This window comes from Eumetopias jubatus, unplaced genomic scaffold (genome assembly GCF_037043125.1).
Source record: "Eumetopias jubatus isolate StellerSeaLion01/CBP00866 unplaced genomic scaffold, mEumJub1_p1.0 scaffold_7, whole genome shotgun sequence".
Taxonomy (NCBI): domain Eukaryota; kingdom Metazoa; phylum Chordata; class Mammalia; order Carnivora; family Otariidae; genus Eumetopias; species Eumetopias jubatus.
Genome location: NW_028274813.1, coordinates 105,269,538 through 105,292,617, shown reverse-complemented (window position 1 = coordinate 105,292,617; position 23,080 = coordinate 105,269,538). Strand labels below are relative to the sequence as shown.

At 50.7% G+C, this 23,080-nt stretch overlaps 1 protein-coding gene across 1 annotated transcript; it reads left to right on the top strand.

Moving 5' to 3' along the window:
- Nucleotides 1-9,620: 9,620 nt before the first annotated feature.
- CILP (cartilage intermediate layer protein) lies at nt 9,621-21,655 on the top strand. The gene is made up of 8 exons (XM_028100393.2): nt 9,621-9,708; nt 11,470-11,562; nt 12,232-12,501; nt 13,991-14,170; nt 14,574-14,888; nt 15,686-15,794; nt 16,479-16,636; nt 19,287-21,655. The coding sequence occupies exons 1-8, from the start codon at nt 9,621-9,623 to the stop codon at nt 21,653-21,655; spliced, it is 3,582 nt and encodes a 1,193-aa protein (XP_027956194.2).
- Nucleotides 21,656-23,080: the final 1,425 nt, after the last annotated feature.

Sequence of the window (23,080 nt, the reverse complement as noted above, 5' to 3'; positions counted from 1 at the left end):
GGCTTGCTGCTGAGATGCTGAGTGTAGTTCCCAGAGAAGGGGCTAGGTGGCGCCACTCCGGCTGCTCGAGTGCGCGTTGCTCACTACAAAACAGACGCTGAACATTATTTTTGCCTTTTTTTTTTCACCTTGTGGAACTGAATATCATCTTTGGATTTCACTCGGCTAGTGAAAACAGGTACTAATGTAGGTCCTTTTGTAAAAGTGAACTGGTGTAAGGTGAACTTTTGAGAAACGCGGATACCTATAATAAGACAACAACCCAATTACAAAGGAGGAAGTTATTTGAACAGACTTTTCACCCAAGAAGATCTATGCACGACAAATAAGAATACAAAAAGATGCTCAACATCACTGGTCACCAGAGAAATGCAAATTAAAACCAGAATGAAATCACACTACGAATCCTATTCAGAGGGCTAAAAACAAACCTGAAACTGATAGTATCAAGTGTGGACGAGAATGCTGAGCACCTGGGACTCTCACATATTGCTGGTAGGAATGTAAATGGTCCAGTCCCTCTGGAAAGCAGTTTGGCAGTTTTTTATAAGATTAAACATACACTTAATGTGTAACCTAGTGATCCCACTCTTACGTATTTACCCCAAAGAAATGAGAAACATGTTTACACAAATATTTATAGCTAAAATGTAACTGCTAAGAAGTGGAAACCACCCACTCATTCTTCAAGTGGTGAATGGATAGATAAACCATGTATGGTCACACAATGGAATACTACTTGGCAATAAAAAGGAATTGAATTATTGGCACATTCAACAACATGGATGATTATACTAAGTGAAAGAAGGCAAACTTAAAAAGCTCATACCAAAGGATTCCATTTATGTGACATTATCGAAAAGGCAAAACTCCAGGGAAAGAAAACCAGCGGTTGTCAGCAGCTGAACATGGAGGGAGGGGTTGACTATAAAGGGGCTGGTAATATTTTCTATCTTGATGTGACGGTGGTTACCTGATTGTTTGCATTCATTAAAACTCACAGACTTGTGCATTCGAAATGGTGAAGATTATACTTCAATTTTTAAAAATGCAGAGTGGTATTCAAATGTCTTCTTCCCTTTCTCTGCCTTCCCTGTCGCTGCCCAACATCCTGTCATTAAAGCTCTTGTTCTTCTGGGGGGGAAATGCCCCAATTTGGCCTCCCAGAATGCTGCTTGGCTTCTGGAAACAAAAGGCCAGCCCACTATGAATGGGGTCAGGGGCCCACGTGTCTGTCTCTCTCCCTCTGTCCCACCCTGTCTGGCTAGGCCTGCTCACCAGGGCCTTTCTAACCTCCATTGCCCCTTCCTCCCTCCTGCTCACCCTGGCTGTTGGGAGTCCCAGATCCTTACAATCCAGGTGCTGTGTGGGCGAAAGAGTCTGCTTGGAAAGAGGGAGGCTCCTCACACTCAACTTTCCATAGCTCTAGCCCGTAAAGCAGCTGCGAGTCACCAGAATTTACTGCCAGAGAGGACTTCTACACAGCATCCACCTCACCTCATCCCTGAGCAAGGCCGCCCCCATCAGTGCCTCAGGTTCTTTTGGACTGCCAGCATCTTGGTCAGAGCTGAGGCCATACCACACACAGAGCCACCTGGGCCGTCTTAAGGGAGTCACGAAAAGAGGCCTTGGGTCACAGGAAACAAGCAGCAGAGTCTTGGTAGGTGCTCGGGTCGAATTTCATGAACAACCAGTGCAGACACGTCATGGTGAGTGTGACAAGTCAGGGGAGGGGTATGTGAACACTCTTGAGAGAACACCCTAGTGAGTGCGCACCCCTGATCCTACACAAAATCATGACTGTAGATGTTTCTGAGAAATACTGGGGGCGCTGAGCCCTCTATGATGTCCACGTATAGAATATGAACTCACTGGTTCATGCAGTAAACACTACAATGTCACTGGGTGTGAGCAAACTCTAAGTGTGGTAAAGGCACTGTGGTGAATGTGAGCACACCATGCCAAGCTTGGTGAACACTCTGGGGACATCACGGGAATCCCATAATCTGTGGTGAAAACAACGGGTCGCGAACATGTTGTAATTACGGTGAGCTCAAGAGACGCTGTGTGTGAATGTAAGGCTGTGTCTGTGGTGGATGCACCAGGGGGACAGTGGGGTGACCCTGGTTTAAGCTGGAGGAGCATTCTGTGGTGACAGTAAGCATATTAATGCAAGGTGGAGTGCTCTACTGGACATGTTTTGGGGTATCTGCTGGACCCATAGCCCATTCTGTGGGAATTTGCTCCAACCTAAGACCTGCACAAAGTAAGACAAGGTGCTCACAGGTTTCTTTCTTTTTCTTCCATTTCCTAAGCTGGAGTTATGGTGTTTCAGTTTTGCTCAGCTCTACTGGGGTGTGTTGATGTGGTTACAAGGTGGAGAGGAGTCACACATGGGTAGGTTTGTAACAGAACAAATGGAAGGTAAACTCTCCAGGCTGATAGCTATGAAAGTAGTCTCTTGATATCAAGACTCAACTCCTGATATCAAAGTTAGTAGTTAGGCATTTCGGGTCAACCCCTCCTAGGATAAGGGTGCTTATGATTGTGGTTGTGTTTTTAGTACGTACATGTGATTTTTTTTCTTCCCAACATCCATTTTTGCACCACAATTTTCCTTTGGGAAAGATCAGTCCATGTGACTCCAGTGGGGCTGATCTACCTCTGGCTCCAGAAATGGGCTTATCAGAGCTTTCCATCCCATGGTTACAGGGACTGGGTCAGGAATGGGTCAAGGAGGGCCTCTCCCAGAACTGCTGGAACAATTGGGGAAGAGACACTTTCCTTCCCCTGGAGATTTGAGACGTGCTAAGGAGCCTGGAGCTTCTGGAAGATACCACATGGAAACAGCTCTACTCTAGTTACTAGTGTTGTGTGACAAAATACCCCAAATCTTAGTGGCTTAAATGACCTATAGGTCAGGACTTCATGTAGGACTAGAGTGGGTAATTCTACTTTTTGTGACATCAGTTGAGGCCCCTCAGTGGTACTCATCTGGTAGATGGGCTGGTCTGGTCTGTCCAAGATAGCTATACTCACGTTTGGTGCCTTGGTAGGAAGTCTGGGCTCGGCTGGGACTACTGACCAGGACTCTACACCAGGGCTCTCCAGGATGGTGGTCTCAGGGTAGTTAGACTTCCCACATGGCAGCTGGCTTTCCCCAGAGTGAATGTCCCAAGAGATCCAAGAGGAACCTGTGTGACCTTTTGTGTGTAGCCTTAGAAGTCCACCTCATTCTTGGTTGCAAGCCAGTCATAGGCCAGTGCAGATTCAAGGGGAGGGAGATGAGACTCTCTCTCTTGATGGCAGAATAGCACCGTCACATTGAACAAGAACATGTGCGACGGAAGCCATTGCTGTAGCCCTCTTCAGAAAATACAGACTGCTACACCCTCCTTGAGAATAAAGCCATCTCAGAGGAAGCTGTTGAGATCTGAGAAGAGAACAGCCCTAATGCTGTCTGAGTACCTGGATCCAGTTTTCCCTAGGACGACAGTTAGGAGAGCCATCGGATTTCTTTTCTGCTTAAACCAATCTGAGTTGTGCTTTTCCGACTGCAATGGAAAAAGCTTTTACTCTTGGTGTGCCAGTCATCTACTGCAGTGTAACAAACCACCCCAAAACTCAGTGGTTCTTTAATAAAAATTTGTTATTTCTCATGATTCTGTGGGTTGGCTGGACCATTCCTCTGCTGGTCTTATTTGGGCTCACTCATGCAACTAGTGTGGTGGAAAGTTCAAGATGGCCCACCTGTCTAGCTGTTCACTGGGGGCCTTAGTGCTCCTCCATGTGGTCTCTTATCCTCCAGTAGGATAGATTGACTTCCTTACAGGGTGGTCTCAGGACAGTGTTCCAAGAGAGTGAAGGTCTCTTGAGGTCTAAACTCCAGAACTTGTAAAGCATCACTTCTGTCATATTCCTTTGCTCAAAGCAAGTGACAAAGCCAGCGCAGGTCAAAGGAGTGAGTAAATAGACTCCACTTCATGCTGGGAGAGTTGCAGAGAATTTGTGGCCACAGTATGATAGCTGGATTGTGTTAGATGGGAATATCTTTAGATGTATAGGAAACAGTGTCTGTGTGCCAGGCAGGCAGAGTCAGACTATTTGAGCATGTTCTCACTGAGGAGCATATAGTTGGAATGTGATTTCCATGGGGGTTCATCTGAGCTGAGGGTGCATGACAAGGTCTACACTAGATCACTGTTTTCTAGGGGCAACTTTGAGTTAAGACCTCCTGCGTCTGAGTGACTTCACCTCTTGGAGCCTCAGATTCTCCTCTGTAAAATGGGTGTGATCATCCCTGCCTCACGGATCTGCTGTGAGGCTGAAGATGATGACCGTGAACGTGCTTTGTAAATTAGAGTGCCAACCACACACGACTGAACATTATCCTGGAAGGAATAATCAGGGTGGGCCTGGGGGTCAGAGAGGGCAGGAAGGAGGAGACTGAGATAGGCCTTTGAGAGATGGGGACATTCACACTGATGGGGAGGAAGGGTTGTATTTCAAGATACAGAAAGTGAGGAATAAAACTATAAAGTCACAGAGGTGGAACAGTGACAGACTGTACACAGGACAAGGAGAACGAGGTCAGAGAGTGAGCTCTCCCACTGCCCTGGACTCTGGGTTTCTGGGCTTCCAAGTGCTGGCTCAGCAGCCCCTGATTGTCACTCAGAGCTGCACTCAAGGCCTCCAGTCCCCGGCAATCACCAGCGGCCTATCCCTACCCAGGCCTGCCAAGCCTCCTCAGGCCGCAGCAGGGGCGATAATGGGACTGTGGGAGAGGGGTCAGAGAGCATGCTAGAGGCAGAGCACCTTCTGGAGCCACTAGGAGCACATCAGACCCTCCTCCCCCCACCCCCTCACCCCCCAGTGTTCCCAAGCTCCTTTCCCCTCAGCAGGGTGGGGACTGCGGCCATAGGCTTAGGATGCAGGTGGCCTGGCTAAACTGGGCTCCAAGCCCCTTGATCCCTTGGACAGGGGTGGGAGTGATTGATAGGTTTCCAGTGTGTTCCAGGCAGGGGCTTGGAGCTGCTACAGACTAGCCTGGCCTGTGGAAGCCCCAGATGGCCACTTGTGGCTAGGGCTGACCTATCCAGGCCAGGCCCTGACAGTCCAGATCTGTGGCTACCTCCCAAGCCCTGTCTATCCTGACTGAGGACAGCAGGCCTCTTCTTCCTCAAAGGAATTCTGAGCGGGGCAGTGGGGGCAGACTCAGATTCCCTCCAGTCTAGTCCTGCACATCTCACAGCTCCATCCCACTTGGGACAGGAAAGGATGCTTTGATTGGGGGTGGAGTAGGTGGTGGTGGGAGGGTGGTGGGAGGGGGGAGGGAGGGAGGGAGGACATGAGCTGGAGGAACACAAATGGCAGGGTTGGGATTGGAACCCAGGGACTCTAGCACACAGTCCTTCAGCCCTGTGCCAACCGTGACACTGACCATTTGGGCCTAGGGAAGTGGGGTCTTCAGTGTGAGTTCTGGGCCAACGAAGGAGACTCAGGCAGGATTCGTGGCCTAAAGGGCTCCATTTTGCCAAACCCTCACCCCATCGGGTATTCTGCCTCCCACTACCGACAGAGAAGAGAGGGTACATTTGGGAGGCTGGGGAGGCCTCTTTCACATACCCTTGGATTCTAGAGTGGAGGCCTTGAAAAGCAACTGATTATCCTGACCTTGACTTCTGATCTTCTGGTTTACTTCCCCCCACCTCCCTCTCCTGTATACCTTGCTCTCTTTCCCCAGCCTCAGTGGTCACATTGCTTCTCTGGCCTCCATCTTGATCCCTGGCCAGACTTCTTGCAGCTGTCATGTTTTCCTCTCTCTCCTCCCTACAATGTTTGTTGTTAGCATCTTATCAACCTTGCCAGCACTGGTGAGGGCCTTGGAGCTTGCTCAGTCCAAATTTTTGTTGCACGGGTGGGAACACTGAGGCCCAGGTCATTGCTTGTCCAAGGTCATACATCAGAATAAGCAATAGAGCCAGTACTAGGCTTTTGACTCCCAAGTTCCTATTTTTCTCCTGTCCTTTGATCTGGCTATTGCAGTTCAGTCTTTGTCTGTCCCCAGACAAGTAGAGTTCTTTTTTAAAAAAAGATTTATTTATTTATTTGAGCGAGAGGCGGCAGGGAGGGGCAGAAAGAGAGGGAGAGAGAGTCTTAAGCAGACTCCGTGCTGAGCATAGAGCCCGACTCAGGGCTTGATCTCATGACCCTGTGATTACGACCTGAGCCGAACCGAGAGTCGGAGGCTTAACCGACTGTGCCACCCAGGTGCCCCAGACTAGTAGAGCTCTTACGGACTTCACTCAGTTCAGATAGCCTTCAAAGCCACGGTGTAGCTACTTCATGGTTTGACTCTGACAACAAATTGGACGAGACTGGGGCTGGCTACAGAATCTATGGGCCAAGGGCTAGGGGCTGCAAGGGATACCAGGCTCCAGGAGAAAAAGCAAACCAGATCTGTGCTTTAGGTCAGCTCGCAGGCCATTGCTGCTCAACATCCTTCTTCCATACGCACCCTCTCTCCCAGCAGCCCATGTCTAGGGTGATGCTCAGAGAAACAGAGTTCCTAAACTCAAGCTTACACACACACACACCCTCAGAGACAAAGACACAGACACACACAAGCACACATACACAGCCCTCTGGACGAGGGTCTGCACTCCTCACTAGGAGATCATTACCATGTGAGGCTCATTCCTCTGAATGCAAGGACATGATTCCTCCCTTGTGGCCTCCCAGTGCCCAACCTAAAGCCTGCCATGAATAGGAGCTTAATGAGGGTGTATGGAACGAGTGAGCCGACACTTGGTATTAGAGGCCATTGGGACCAGGCCTCCCTCTCCAAGCCCTGGCATGAGGCAGGAAGCCCAGCCTAGGCCCGATGAGCCTGGCACATGAGGGGGGTCCTAGCAGCTCTTGCTGTGGTTGCTAGGACAACCCCTCCCCATCTTCTGCCTCCAGCTGGGACTCTAATGTGGTCCATGAACCATCAATATCACCTGGGAGTTGTTAGGAATACAGTCTCAGGACTCACCTCAGACATACTGAATCAGAAACTCGGTGTGGGGCCCAGCAGTCAGCCCTCCAGGGGATTCTAATGCATGCTAAAGCTATGCATTAGAGTTGGCCGCTGCCTGGGCGGACAGGCAGACTCCTGGGGGCTGCTGGCTGGGCCGCTGCTCAAGTCCAGAAGCCCAGACAGCTGCTTACGCCACCTATGGGTAAGGCTGTGCATGCGCAGTAGGCCCTATACCTGAAGTCAGGCACATACACACGCACACATCTATGACCGTCCGGCAAGGTCACGGAGAGTCTATATGCAGGGCCTCTGGGGTCCAGTGGACATAGACAGGCACCCGCATAGACAGAGCAGGTAGGGGCAGGGAAGAACTGTTCTCACCAGGTGAAATCCTGTGTCCTCTAAATTTCTCTGATGTTCCCGCAGTGGCCAGAGAAGCTGAGTAGTCGCCCAGCTCAGACCAGGCACCCCCAGTTGGGAGACCAGGTGACTTATGTGCCTAAGAGAGTTCGGAGTATGTGCTAACACCAGCAAAGTTCTTTCTCTGTAGGGGCGGGTCAGGGGAATGTGGGGGATCAGCAAGCAAAGCCTAGGCAAGAGCATACACCCCCACCCCCACCCCCCGCCCCCCGCCAGCCATGAAATGCTGCCCAGATGTAGAATAGCCCTTGGCCCCTTCCCAGGGCTGCTCCCAGTGCCCACCCTACCCCTCCATGTGTCTCTCCACTCCGGTCTGTGGAGCCCCAGGCCGCTGCCCACCTGGCCTCTCCCCAGGTCCTGCAGCCTCTCCCCCTAAGGATCTGGAAGTGAAATCCAGGCCTCTGGGAGCTCCAGGGGATGTGGGGAGGGGACGGGGAGGCTGAGCTTCCCTGCGCTCAGATCTGGTTTCGCCGCGCTCCCCCTGGCACACTGCCATGGGCTGAGCCACCAGCTGCGCTATATAAGGCCTGGCCGCTGGACAGGAGAGACGAAGACTTGAACCCCCCAGCTGAGGAGTCCCGCTCAGGACATGGTGAGCTCCACTCCCATTTTCCTCACCCCATGCCTGCATTTCCCTGCCCCGCTCAGCTACTCCTGCCCTCCCCTGATCACCCTGCGTCTCCCCCAAAGGAGATTCCCCCCCTTTCTGCTTTGAAGTTCTCTCTTTTCCCCCCATTGGTCCAAAGTCCTCCCCGTCCTTCACCTGAGGTCAGGGACTCTCAAATGGTCCCAGTCAGGGTCTGTACCTCTGGGTGTCTGCTTTTTTCTTGCGGTCAGCCAGTCTGCTTTGTCCGAGAGTTCTGAGGAGCGTGGGATGGGGAGCCTAACTAACAGAGCATATGCTGAGGAAACTTCCGTGGCCTGCCAGATGGGAAATGGTTTTTCCACAAGGTGCCTCAGGCCACCTTGGCCTCCCAGACAGTCTCAGACTGGTCTCAGACTGAACGCTGCGTAGCACTCAGCTCCCTGCTCCGAGCCCAGGAGCTTGGGGTAAGACACATGATGGGGACCTTGGGGACCCCCATGCCTCTGTTCCCTTGACTGAGAAAACGGTGGTGGCAGAGCGGGGAGTGGGGGTTGAGGGGGAGGTTAGTAGGCTTAGAGCTAAAAGATCTGCAATGTGGGATTGGTTTATTCTTCTGGGACAGCCAAGTGCTTTTGGATCTTTTTTTTTTTTCCGGAAAAAAAGGAATCTCCTCTTTCCCACCACACCCTGGACTTTGGATGTTGAAGGGAGTCACTTTTGAATCTCCAGGAACTGGTCAGATTCCGGGTTGGCCAGAGCTCTGGGGAGAGATAAAAAATGAACAAAAGCCTGGGCCACACCCCCACGGATCTTTGCCTTTATTGTCAGGCCCACTTGTCTCTCCTGGTTCCTACAGCCCCTGACCCATGCTTAGCAGTTATTGGGGAGCCCTAGCTTCACACAGTGTGTCCCCTCTGCTCTCCTTCAGGGAGCTCCTGGCTGTGTAACTCCCAGCCAGGCCCCACCAAACAGGCCAGAAATGTGTTCCAGCTGCAGCCTGTGCACATCTGGGAATGTGTTCATGGAGGTCGTGCATCTGAAGCATCTGTGCCCTCCAGCTTGCACGTCCTGTGAGGGGCCATGGCAGTCAGGGCTGGGCTGCACAGTGTTCATGGGTAGCCCCTTTGTGCAAGAGTGTGAGCCCCACCAAAGGGTAGCGAGACATGCCCCCAAGCCCAGGTCTTAGAAGTGATAAATGAGTCACTCAAGAAGCTGCTGGGAGTAAGCCCAAGCCCCTCCCCATTGACAAGGTACCTCCTCACCCCTGCTCTCCCTTGTGCCCCATCTGGATATGGGGTCCTGGAGCCTGGATCTGAATCCAGGTTTACCTTATTTGAACTCAAATCCTGAGCCTCTGCACCTCCCAAGCTGCCCAGATTCACAACTGGGGAGGTGTTACCTCCCATGAGACTTTATTCTGTCTACCCATCCACCTCCAATAGGTCAAAAAATAGTTCTGCTCAAGCAGTAAGAGATGACACAGAAACGTGGAACCTGATAAGCTTTGTTTCTTCGCAGGTCATTGGATCTGAGAAACTTCCCAGGGGACTACGTTCCAAGGGGGTCCCAACTCTGAAGCACCCATCTCCTGCCATGTTTCCCACAGGGCCTGGGGAAAAGATGGTGGGGACCAAGGCCTGGGTGTTCTTCTTTCTGGTCCTGGAAGTCACCTCTGTGTCGGGTATGGGCTAAGTGTCTGCTCTCTCCCAAGCCTCTACTTGTCATAGTGAAGTCATATCTGATCTGAGACCCAACTATGGGCCACAGCAATGGCCTTAAGATCTCAGGCTGGTCTATAGACTTATTAATAATTTATATCCTGCTGTTTTCCCAGAGAATTTGAGATAGTTCCCAATATTAAAACCCACAGGACAGAATCTTTTAAATGAGGAGGGGGATTAGCTGTCACTCAAAGGGAGGAAAAAGGATGAGGGTTATCCCTGCTGGGTGCTAAATTTAGCTCTGAGATTCCTGGCAGTCAAAGCAAAAGGGAATCACAAGGGATCACCGGGTTCTCAGAAGCAGGTTGGGGTGTGATCTGGTTTTAGTTTCATCAAAATTCTTCTCGCTTAAAGCTCAATTTCATTTAGACCATGCAGCCGAATTTCACAGATTCCAGACCCCCTTCTGGTCCCCTCTGACCCCATCCTCTGGTGACCCTGAGTCCCAGAAGGAACAGGTAGAGGGCATATGCCTGGTGCACCTGAGCATCATTGCTCCCAGCCCTGCCCTGTATGCTCTCTTGCATCACTCCTGCCTCTCCTGATTTCTAATGACCTACTCAAGTAGGGCAAAAAATGCTCAAAGCCCTCTTGTAAAGCTGCATGCCCTGCAGCCTTTGTGAGCCCTTGCACAGGAACAAAGCCTGTCTCACCATTTTGCCAAACCCCATGCGCGCCCAGCTCCCACCTTGCCCTTTCCATCCTGACAGCTGCCGTTTGTGAAGATGATTAACATTCAGCCATCTGAGGGGAAATCAGATTAGTTTGATTAAAAAAGCTCCTATCACCCCAATTAAGCAGCAGAGAGAATTCTGATTTAGCTCCTCCCATGAGAATTAATTGCCTTTCAAAGCTTGTCTGCTCTCTGCTCTCCTTCCCCTTCCCCCTTCAGGAGCCCCCAATCCAGCCTCAGATGGGGTGGGGCTGGAAGTTGCTTGTGGCCTGAGGACCCTGTACCCGTCTTTAGGAGTTGCTAACACTTACTCAGCAAACACCGTGTTAGGCATTGCTCTCAGTGGATTTTATGAATGAGCTTATTTAATCTCCGGAATCCTTTGAGGCAAGAACTATTCTTATCCTCATTTTATGATGAGGGAACAGGGGTCAAATGAGTAAAGTATCCGGCTCAAGATCAAACAGGACATGGCAGAGCCTCTGGAACTCACACTCTCAATCTCTGTATACTTCAGGGATGTTTACTTGGGCCACCTCATGAAATTCTCACACCAAGTGGACCACCATCCTCTGAGGTGGGAATTAATATCTCCATTTTATAGATGAGGAAAATAAGGCTCCATTCTGCCAAGAAGGACAGGCCCAGATCCTAACATAGGAGCCCCAGCCCACTGGTGGCTCAGCAGCATCTGATGATCCATTTTTAGAACAAGAGCAATAAGACAACTACATCTGCTGAGCATGCACTCGCTCCATGCCAGGTCTCTTTACATTCACTATCACCCTGAATAGGCACCGGAACCCTACAATGTAGCAATTGTTAATGCAGCCCTGTGTTTTGGGAAACACAATTAGAAGAATAAAGCTTCCGTGAGGTTGCACAGCTAGGTAGTGGCAGAGTGGAGATTTGAACCCATGTCCAGTGCTCATGCTACCTCCACCACATCGCCTGCTTCCCTGCATCTTGAAAGGTTGGGGTAGCAGGATGCTGCTGGGCCCTTGTAACTAACAGTCCTGGCCTCTCACTTTCTCCTCCTTGCCCTCAGGGAGGCAGACGATGCTCACCCAGTCCGTAAGAAGAGTCCAGCCTGGGAGGAGGACCTCCAGCATCTTTGCCAAGCCTGTTGACTCTCTGGAAAGTGAGTTGTGGCTGGAACAGGGAGGATCAAGAGAGGGGTTCTTTACTGAGCTTGCTGGGAGAATCTCTGAAGCCAGGGCACAGTGTCCTGGTTTCCATGGAAACCCACTTTTACAAGGCATTTAACCTACATCTCTGTCCAGGCAGATAGACCTAGGAAATAGGACAGCTTAGAATGTGAAGCTGCCTGACATATTCAGGAATGCTATAGAGCTTGCTGGGGCCAGAGCACAGGCTGGTGGGAGATGGGGTGGGGGGGGATGGGGATGGAGAGATAGCCGGGGTCAGCTCACCAGCTCACCCTCAATGCCTGGCTAAGGGATTTAAAGCTGGTGAGTGGTGGGGTCCAAGCCACCCGGAGAAAGCTCACCCTGACTGCAGTGTCGGGGAGGGGTGGGGGTGGGAAGAGGGAAACTTGGAAGTAGAGAGACCAGGCAGGGAGTTACTGGCATGGTAGAGCCAGGCTGCTGAGAGCTTTAATGGAGTGGCGGGAGTGGAAGGTTAAAAGGCTGGAGGGATGCTGGAGAGATAGATGCGACAGCATCTGAGACCAATGGAGGTGGGTGAGAGGTATTGGGAGTGAGTCCCAGGAGTTAAGCAGAAAAGAAGGATGGAGCTCCCCTTGAGGCTCTGGGGCCTGGCTCCTCCCTGACCTGCCTCTACCTCTCAGGTCCTGGTGAGTGGACAACATGGTTCAACATCGACCACCCAGGGGGGCAGGGTGACTATGAGCGGCTGGATGCCATTCAATTCTACTATGGGGACCGTGTGTGTGCTCGGCCCCTGCGGCTAGAGGCTCGGACCACCGACTGGATGCCTGCGGGCAGCACTGGCCAGGTGGTCCATGGCAGTCTCCGTGAGGGCTTCTGGTGCCTCAACAGGGAGCAGCGGCCTGGCCAGAACTGCTCCAATTACACCGTGCGCTTCCTCTGCCCACCAGGTGAGCCCGGACAGTCCCTGAGCCCCTGCCTCCCACCAGCCTCGGCACAGGGAGAGGCCAGGATTGGCAGCTGGCCACGGGAACTCTGGATATCACACACATGCACAGGCTTTGACTCCCTCAGAGAAACACATTAATGTCATGAGAGCCATGATCTTCCCAAGAATGTTCTGTGCCAACGGGTACTTTCTGTTCAACCCATTTATTGAGTGTGAGTGGCAAGGAGGTGAAGACCACAGGCTCCGGAGTTGGGCTGCTTGCGTTTGAATCTTGGGCCTACCATCTGAACTGTGTTCCTTAGGCAAATTTTCTTTTTTTTTTAAATTCAATTTTATTATTATTTTTTAAAGATTTTATTTATTTATTTGAGAGGGAGAATGAGCAGTGGGGAGGGGCAGAGGGAGAGGGAGAAGCAGGCTCCCTGCTGAGCAGGAAGCCTGATGCAGATCCCAGGACCCAGATCAGGAGTGGAAGGAAGATGCTCAACTGACTGAGCCACCCAGGCACCCCTTAGGCAAATTTTTTGAAGCTCTCTGAGCCTCAGGTTTCTCACCAATAGAACAGGTAAAAAAATTAGTAAATATGAATACACCTTGATGTGGGTTATTATGAGAATTAAATGAGACAATGGATGTAGCGGGTTTAACCCAGGTGAACATTCACTCAGTGTTAGTTTCTATTATTGCCCTTATGTGCCAGACACTGGGCTCGTTATAGTCATTACTCAGTCTTTATAACTGACCTGTGAGGAATCTCCATTTTGACAAGTTACTCCAGGCCTGGAGAGGTTAGGTAATTTCTCACGATTCTGCAGCTGAGAAGTGGGGAGCTGGAATTTGAACTCACATCGGTGTTTACAGAGTCCAAGAGTTCATGCACGACATCCTCCCTCTCCACATAGGATAATACAGAGCCAGCTGCAAGACTGTCCACTTCTCAGACGGTCACCCTCCCTTTCTGGGTGGGTGCGCACAGCCTGACCCCGTAGGCCCAGGTGGCAGTGGTGGTCATCCAGAGTGGGAGCTCAGGCTGGGCAAGGTCGGAGGTCCCCATTCCTGCACACAGGCCTCAGAGCAGAGGTGAGGGGGTGGGGAAGCGTGAGGTCTGAGTCACTGAGGTCCCGGACCCTGACTGGGACGGAGCCCTTTCACAGGAACATATGACTGTTTCCACACTGATGGGGCGGGAAGATGGTGCTATCCCTGCACATCCTAGGACAGCATATCCAGGTCCCAGTGCTTGGCCAGCAAGTCCCTCTAAGAGCCACCCCTGGCCCATCTGGTACCTCTGTGCAAATTAGAGACACCACTTCCTCAGGACTCTTGACTTTCATCTGTTGGAAAATTCATTGCAGTAAATATAAATATCAATGATGTCTCTGATGTGAACAGAGACCCTGTCTCTCTGAGATAAAACAGCCTCAGGGGCAGATTTCCTGACAGAGTTCCCTCGGGAGGCAAGTCAGACCATCCGTTGATCCTCTTTGCAGGGTCCCTGCGCCAAGACACAGAGCGCATCTGGAGCCCATGGTCTCGCTGGAGCAAGTGTTCTGCTGCTTGTGGTCACACTGGAGTCCAGACCCGAACACGCACCTGCTTGGCAGAGACTGTTTCACTCTGCAATGAGGCCTCTGAGGAGGGCCGACTCTGCATGGACCAGGCCTGTACAGGTACTACTCTTGCTCCAGGTGCTGGGAAGGCATGCAACTGAGCTGAACCAGCCTAGAAGGATAGGGCAGAGGGTCAGACTGAGAATGATTCATTCATTCATTCATTCATTCACCAAGTATTAAATGAGCATCTGTTATGTGCTCTGATGGGGGATGTAGAGGATAATGTGGGAGCACAGAGCAGGGTCAATTTTAACTTAGGGGAATCAAGGATGGCTTCCTGGAGGAAGTGTCCTGGGCTAAGTCTTGAAGGATGAACAGGAATTAGTCATGCAGGCTGATACGGAAAGGTAACAAAGACCTAAGGGGGAGGGGAAGCGTATGTGAGTCCATAGGCTGAGATGTGCCTGAAGGAGAGCCAGAATCCACATAAGCCCTCCTGATGTGGCCCCTTCTTCCACAGCCTGTGACCTGACCTGCCCCATGGGCCAGGTGAATGCTGACTGTGATGCCTGCATGTGCCAGGACTTCATGCTACACGGAGCTGTCTCCCTCCCTGGGGGTGCCCCAGCCTCAGGGGCCACTGTCTACCTGCTGACTAAGACGCCTAAGCCACTGACCAAGACAGACAGCAATGGGAGGTTCCGAATCCCTGGCTTGTGCCCTGATGGCAAAAGCATTCTGAAGATCACAAAGGCCAAGTTTGCCCCCATCATGCTCACGATGCCCAGGACTAGCCTAAAAACAGCCACTGTCAATGCAGAGTTCATGAGGGCAGGTACTGTTCTCCGGGGAAGGGCTGGGCAGGAAGGCTAGGCTTTTAAATAAAGGGATCATAGTGTTAAGAGCTGGCTTTGCAGCTTACAGAGTAAATTCCCAAATCCTTACCATGACCCACAAGGCTCTACATCATCTGGCTCCCCCATACTTCTCTGTTCTCCTCTTCCATTACTTTCCCTTCCATCCCCACTGTGAGTCACTCTACTCCAGCCAGAATAGCCTCCTATCTGTTCCTCAAACATGCAGGCACACACACTCCTGCCTCAGGGCCCTTGCACTTGCTATATCTGCTGCTTGGAGTATTCTTCCCACAGATGTTGACAGGGCTTGCTCTCTCAAGTGTATGAATTCTTTCCTGGCCACCTTATCTAAAATAGTCAATTATAATGCATTATGAGATTTGGAGTTTATAGAGAGGCTGGGGGAATCCAGAAATGGTGCAGAATAGCCAGCATATTCTGCTGGAGGCAACAGAATGGGAGTATTGCACTATTCAAAACAGCCAGCTCTGTCCCAAAGGCAATGCTTAGGAATCTTGGCTTGCACAAGGTCCCCTTGGTTCTTTACCGCCCCACCCAAATGCTGCTTGAGAGGCTGCAGAAGCTGATCCTAGGCCGAGGGTGTGGAGTGGGTGGACTCCATTCTGGACCACTTCCGTTAGAGAGGAGCTAGGAGTGGGAGGAGGCGTAAAGTCATACAATTTTAACACACGCCAAAAAACTTGAGGGAACAAGGCTCTAGACTATCTGCCACAGAGAAAAAAAACAAATCACCATTTCTTGTCTCCTGTCCCAGGGACTCCATACATCGTGATGAACCCAGAGACAAAAGCACGGAGAGCTGGGCAGAGTGTGTCCCTATGCTGTAAGGCCACGGGGAAGCCCAGTCCAGACAAGTATTTCTGGTGAGTGTTCTGCCAGTTTCCTTGCCAAGTCTTCCTGGGGACCAGACGTTTCTTACATTGGGTCTGGACTTATTAATCATAACAATAACCAACAGGATAAAGTTATTAGGAAGGCCTTAGCACAGAGCCCACAGGTTGGCATTTATAAGTGGGAGCCAGTGGGGTTGAGGCCACCCCATCAACCAGCCAGCCCTGTTATTATCTTCTTGCCGCTGGGGTCCCCACAGAGCAGCTCTGGTCTCAGGGTCCTGACTTGGATATCCTTGGGACACAGAACAAGGTTCCCCAGCCCTGCTTCCCCTCCCAAAAGCACACAAGGTCAGAGTCCCCGAGGGCTGAGTCCTCTAGCCTTCACAGATATTTATTTCACAGCCATTGTCTTGTCTGATGCTCTAGCAATTCTGTGAAGTCAGCTAGGGAATCACAGACCAGGAGGCTAAAGCTCAGAGAGGTGAGATGATTTGTCCAAGGATCCACAGCCAGGTAGTAGTAAGGCTGGGGCTCAGAATGAAGTCCCTTGACTCCCAGGCCAGTCAGTGCTCTTGGATGAGCTAAATCACAGGTGGTGTTAGCATCTGCAGGGCCCCAGGCATCATCTGCCTCCCTGGCAGCTGGCTCCTGGCCCTCTCCCCAGGGGCACCTGCTTTCCCACCATCCCCTCAGGCTCTGCTCCATTCCTTGCAGGTACCACAATGACACGCTGCTGGACCCCTCCCTTTACAAGCATGAGAGTAAGCTGGTGCTAAGGAACCTGCAACAGGACCAGGCTGGCGAGTACTTCTGCAAGGCACAGAGTGACGCTGGGGCTATGAAGTCGCAGGTGGCCCAGCTGACTGTCATAGGTAAGCCTGTCAGCGTCCCCGCGTGTGCCACAGGGCCGGGGGAGCACCCAAGTGGCCATATCTGGGCAGTAAAAGCTCGGGCTTTTCTGTGCTGTGCACAGTGCTATGCCCTCTAGGATACAAAGATCTCACAGTCCTGAATCCTACCCTCACGGAGCTGCCAGTCCAAGAGGGTGAAACAGAAATAAGAGACAAATAAGTAGAGATAGAAAAATGCACTGAAACAGGAGATAAGATGAGACACAGAGGAGCGCCTGGGTGGCTCAGTCCTCAGGCGTTTGCCTTTGGCTCAGATCATGATCCCAGGGTCCTGGGATCGAGCCCCGCATCAGGCTCCCTGCTCGGTGGGAAGCCTGCTTCTTCCTCTCCAACTCTCCCTGCTTGTGTTCCCTCTCTCGCTGTGTCTCTATCTGTCAAATAAATAAATAAAATCTTTAAAAAAAAGAAAAAGAAAAAGATGAGACACAGAGACCTTTCAGTGTGAGTGAACTTGGATGACTGCTTGAGGGGTCAGCTTTTCAGCTGGAATTTAAATAGTGGGTCACAGCCTTGGCTACTCATTGGGATCACCTGCTGAATTTTTTAAAATACTGATGACTGGGTCTTACCTCCACAGAGTCTGATGTCATGGGTTTGGGATATGGTCTAGGCATGCACAGATTAAAATCTCCCCCAGGTGATTCTAATTTGCAGCCAATGTTGTGAAACCCTGGCCTTGAAAAATGGCCAAGGACTGTGTGTATGGAGGTCTAGAGGGCTGGCCCCTCTGGATTGAGGGGCCAGCATGAGCTAAGGTTTACAGAAAAGGGTGACCTGATTAGAGCTGGCTTTAAGAAGTGATATGGAGGGGGAGAGACTCGAGGCCAAGACCAATCAGGAACCTGTACTTGCAAAGTGGGGGGTGGGAGGGCGGGGAGGAGGAGATCTTAATAGTTGGCCTAGGGGCGCCTGGGTGGCTTAATGGGTTGGGTGTCTGCCTTCCACTCAGGTAATGATCCTGGAGTCCTGGGATCGAGCCCTGCCTCTGGTTCCCTGCTCTGTGGGGAGTCTGCTTCTCCTTCTCCCTCTGCCCCTCCCTCCTGTTCATGTTCTCTCTTGCTCTCTCTCTCAAATAAAATAATAATAATAATAATAATAATAATAATTGGCCTAAATAAAACTAAACAAAAGGCAGGAGAGAGAAAATTTATTGGAAGGATTCTGGAATATTTCATGGACTCTGAGAACACTGAGCACAAGACCTCAGGGCAGACAGGACGCAGGGCATTGGGGCTACTGGAGAGGAGATGTGGAGCCCTCTCCACAGTGGTTCCCAATCCGTAAAACCAATGTTCCCACCTGTGACAGTTATCTGTAACACTGCCTTACCATTCTGAAGTCAAACTGATAGACAATAACTACATATAATTTCTAAATACATGTGCCCATGGTCCGAACTATAACATAAAGAAAAAAGAAAGTAACTCTAATTCAAAACACTGTATATATTTCAACGCGTAAATGTTTTTGGCATAACAACATGAGAAGGCTAACCCAGAGGTCAGACACTTGCACTTAAATCCAGTCACCATGAATAGAACAACTACAAATCCTGATGGATACAGGAGTATAATATTGGTGGTTCACATTCCTTAGGTAATGCTGCTGCAGGTACGCAGTTTTCCTGAGACAAGGAACAATTCTTGGTATAGTTCCAAGCTAAACCAAGCACAATCTTATTTATATGGCAGTTGCGTTCTTTAAAAATTCAACGTATGGTTAAAGCCACATAAAAAAGAGTAGGCTCTATTCATTTGAAACAGGTTTTCCACCTACATGACTATCTGCTGGGATACATGAACTTCATGCAGACAAATTTGCATGCAAATTCTTCATGCAGAGCAGTGCCAGGCCCTCGCAGGACAAAGGGCAGCAAGGCCCAGCCCCCACCCCACCCACTCTCAATTTTAGTGGTAACTCAAAACACTCTCACAAATTTTCAAGACCCCTCTACTGAGAACCATGACTCTAATGGTCTCAGTAATCAACTCCCTTTCCATATATATAAAATGGGATTAATAATAACTATTCCAGGGACACCTGGGTGGTTCAGTCGGTTAAGCATCTGCCTTCAGCTCGGGCATGATCCCAGGGTCCTGGGATTGAGTCCCAATTGGGCTCCTTGCTCAGCGGGGAGCCTGCTTCTCCCTCTGCCTGCCACTCCCCCTGCTTTGTGCTCTCTCTCTCTCTGACAAATAAATAAATACAATCTTTTTAAAAAATGATAGGGGCGCCTGGGTGGCTCAGTCGTTAAGCATCTGCCTTCGGCTCAGGTCATGATTTCAAGGTCCTGGGATCGAGCCCCACATTGGGCTCCCTGCTCAGCAGGAAGCCTGCTTCTCCCTCTCCCACACACCCTGCTTGTGTTCCTTCTTTCGCTTCGTCTCTCTCTGTCAAATAAATAAATAAAATCTTTAAAAAAATAAAATAAAATAAAAATGATAAAAAAAAATGGCTATTCCCTCTCCTTCAGAAGAGTTCTGTGAGAATCAGGATCATGGATATGCAAGTACTTTGAAAACCATAAAGCCCTCCAGAGAGGTGAGGTAAAGGTACCCTTTTGTGTAGGACACGAACTTACTTTTAATATTCACACTGTTTCCCTCCACAGCCGCTCATGAGACTCCTTGCAATCCAACCCCTGAGAGCTACCTTATCCGGCTGCCCCATGATTGCTTCCAGAATGCCACCAACTCCTTCTACTATGACGTGGGACATTGCCCTGTCAAGACCTGTGCAGGGCAGCAGGATAATGGGATCAGGTGCCGGGATGCTGTGGATCACTGCTGTGGCATCTCCAAAACTGAGGAGAGGGAGATCCAATGCAGCGGGTACACCCTGCCCACCAAGGTGGCCATGGAGTGCAGCTGTCTGCGGTGTACGGAGACCCGGAGTATTGTGCGTGGCCGCGTCAGTGCTGCTGACAATGGGGAACCCATGCGCTTTGGCCACGTGTACATGGGGAACAACCGTGTGAGCATGACTGGCTACAAAGGCACTTTCACCCTCCATGTTCCCCAGGACACGGAGAGGTTGGTGCTCACATTTGTGGACAGGATGCAGAAGTTCGTCAACACCACTAAAGTGCTGCCCTTCAACAAGAAGGGGAGTGCGGTGTTCCATGAGATCAAGATGCTTCGGAAGAAAGAGCCCATCACCTTGGAGGCCATGGACACCAACATTATCCCCCTAGGGGAGGTGGCTGGAGAAGACCCTATGGCTGAGCTGGAGATCCCATCCAAGAGTTTCTACAGGCAGAATGGGGAGCCCTACACAGGAAAAGTAAAGGCCAGTGTGACCTTCCTGGATCCCCGGAATATTTCCACAGCCATGGCTGCCCAGAGTGACCTGAACTTCATCAATGATGAAGGAGACACCTTCCCCCTTCGGACATATGGTATGTTCTCTGTGGACTTCACAGACGAGGCCACCTCAGAGTCACTTAATGTTGGCAAGGTGAAGGTCCACCTTGACTCAACCCAGGTCAAGATGCCAGAACATGTGCCCACAATGAAACTCTGGTCGCTCAACCCAGACACAGGGTTGTGGGAGGAGGAAGGTGACTTCAGTTTTGAAAGACAAAGGCGGGGCAAAAGGGAAGAGAGAACCTTCCTGGTGGGCAATATGGAGATCCGTGAACGGAGGCTCTTTAATCTGGATGTCCCAGAAAGCAGGAGGTGCTTTATCAAGGTTAGGGCCTACAGGAGTGAGAGGTTCCTGCCAAGTGAGCAGATCCAGGGGGTTGTGGTCTCTGTGATCAACCTGGAGCCCGGGACTGGCTTCTCATCCAACCCCAGGGCCTGGGGCCGCTTTGACAGTGTCATCACTGGGCCCAATGGGGCCTGTCTGCCTGCCTTCTGTGATGACCAGTCTCCTGATGCCTATTCCGCCTATGTCTTGGCAAGCCTGGCTGGGGAAGAACTGGAAGCAGTACAGTCTTCTCCTAAATTCAACCCAAATGCAATTGGTGTCCCTCAGCCCTATCTCAATAAGCTCAAATACCGTCGGACAGATCATGAGGACCCACAGGTGAAGAAGACAGCTTTCCAGATCAGCATGGCCAAGCCAAGGCCCAATTCAGCTGAGGAGGGCAATGGGCCCATCTATGCCTTTGAGAACCTCCAGGCATGTGAGGAGGCACCACCCAGTGCTGCCCACTTCCGGTTCTACCAGATTGAGGGGGATCGGTATGACTACAACACTGTCCCCTTCAATGAGGATGACCCTATGAGCTGGACTGAAGACTACCTGGCATGGTGGCCCAAGCCAATGGAGTTCAGGGCCTGCTACATCAAGGTGAAGATCGTGGGGCCAGTGGAGGTGAACGTGCGATCCCACAACATGGGGGGCACCCACCGGCAGACAGTGGGGAAGCTGTATGGAATCCGGGATGTGAAGAGCACACGAGACAGGGACCAGCCCAATGTCTCATCTGCCTGTTTAGAGTTCAAGTGCAGTGGGATGCTCTATGACCAGGACCGTGTGGACCGCACACTGGTGAAGGTCATCCCTCAGGGCAGCTGCCATCGAACCAGTGTAAACTCCATGCTTCACGAGTACCTGGTCAACCACCTACCACTAGCAGTCAACAATGACACCAGTGAGTACACCATGCTAGCACCCCTGGATCCACTGGGCCACAACTATGGCATCTATACTGTCACTGACCAGGACCCTCACACGGCCAAGGAGATTGCACTTGGCCGGTGCTTTGATGGCACATCCGATGGCTCCTCCAGAGTCATGAAGAGCAACGTGGGAGTGGCCCTCACCTTCAACTGCGTAGAGAGGCAGGTGGGCCGCCAGAGTGCCTTCCAGTACCTCCAAAGCCCCCCTGCTCGGCCCCCTGCCACAAACACTGTCAGAGGAAGGGTGGCCTCACGGAGACAGCAACGGGCTAGTAGGCGTGGCCAGCGCCAGCGCCAGGCAGGGGCCTCTCTGAGGTTTCCTGGGGTTTCTCCGCAGCCTCTGAGCAACTAAGTCTCTTGGTACTTTTCTTCCCCCACCTCATGCAACAGCCATTGTGAGACTGATGCATAAACTGTCACTTGGTTAATTTAAGCACATCTGTTCTGGTGCAGTTTGCTTGTTTGTTTCTTCATGCCTTTATTTACTGTCTTTATCCCATGATACTAATAGGCACGTTGCCCCCCCCAAATGTCAAAATAAAGTCTTTTTGTCCTGTTTACAAGAAACACAAGAAATTAATCATTGGTAAAGTCTATGGCCATCAACGAAAATGTACTTCCTTCTCTTTTTGCAGGGTTTTGCTCACTTCTACAATAATGATAACCTGGGGGTGCCTGGGTGGCTCAGTTGTTAAGCGTCTGCCTTCAGCTCGGGTCATGATCCCAGGGTCCTGGGTTTGAGCCCCATATCGGGCTCCCTGCTCAGCAGGAGGCCTGCTTCTCCCTCTCTCCCTCTCCGAACTTGTGTTCCCTCTCTCGCTGTGTCTCTCTCTGTCAAATAAATAAAATCTTAAAAAAAAAAATGATAACCTGATGTTAAAGACCAAGTAACCAATATAAGGCATATTTCTTGGCCTTGGTCTATAGGATGTCAGAAAGACCTCTCTCACAGTTGACACATATAAACGGTGGTGAAATAAAGGAATAAACTACAATATTTTTACTTGAAATGTAAATAACTTATTTATTTCTTTGCTGAGTTTGGAACTCTAGTATACATTCCATGTTAAGCTGTTGGATACAGGGTAATCGTAGCTCCTCTGCCAAGTCTGGAAAGAACATTTCACAACCACAACTGCGATAGGTTGCTAATTATCTTAGTGCATTTCCCTTTACATTTACTTTTGTTCTTCCTAGAAGCCCAGTGTACCCCAGAGCAGATGTCAATAAATGCTCATTTGTACTTGTTTTTGAGGCCCCTGTCCTGTCTCTTAACCAATAAAGAGAGTCAGCTGCTCTGAGGGACAGAGGAGATTCTGGAAAGTGGTCACAAGGTGGAAGGAGGCACAGCACTGCCACCCCCCCCAGCCCCGCCACCCAGTTACAGGGTTGAGTAACTAGGCACACACTCTGGTGATCAAGTTTGTTCTCATGGATCATATTTTCCACTTGCAGAGAAGAGCAGAGATTCCTGGAGTTGTGAGTATGTTCTGGGCTCCTGAGCAAAGCTAAAAACATGTCATTTTTTTTTTCTTTCTTTCTTTCTCTCCAATACTGGGGAGCTTATACAATGGTTTGGCCCAGGGTCAGGTAAGCTGGCCAAGTGCTCCTTCGGCGACCCCCCACTGCCTGCTGCCTTCTCCAGCTGTGCTGGCCGACCTCACTCAGAAATGATGGGCTTTTTTTCTTTTTAATTTTATTCCGAGATCTTCTAAAGACGCCCAGCTTTTCCAGATACCAGATCTTTGCTGTGTATAATAGTCCCTGTCCCTCAAGT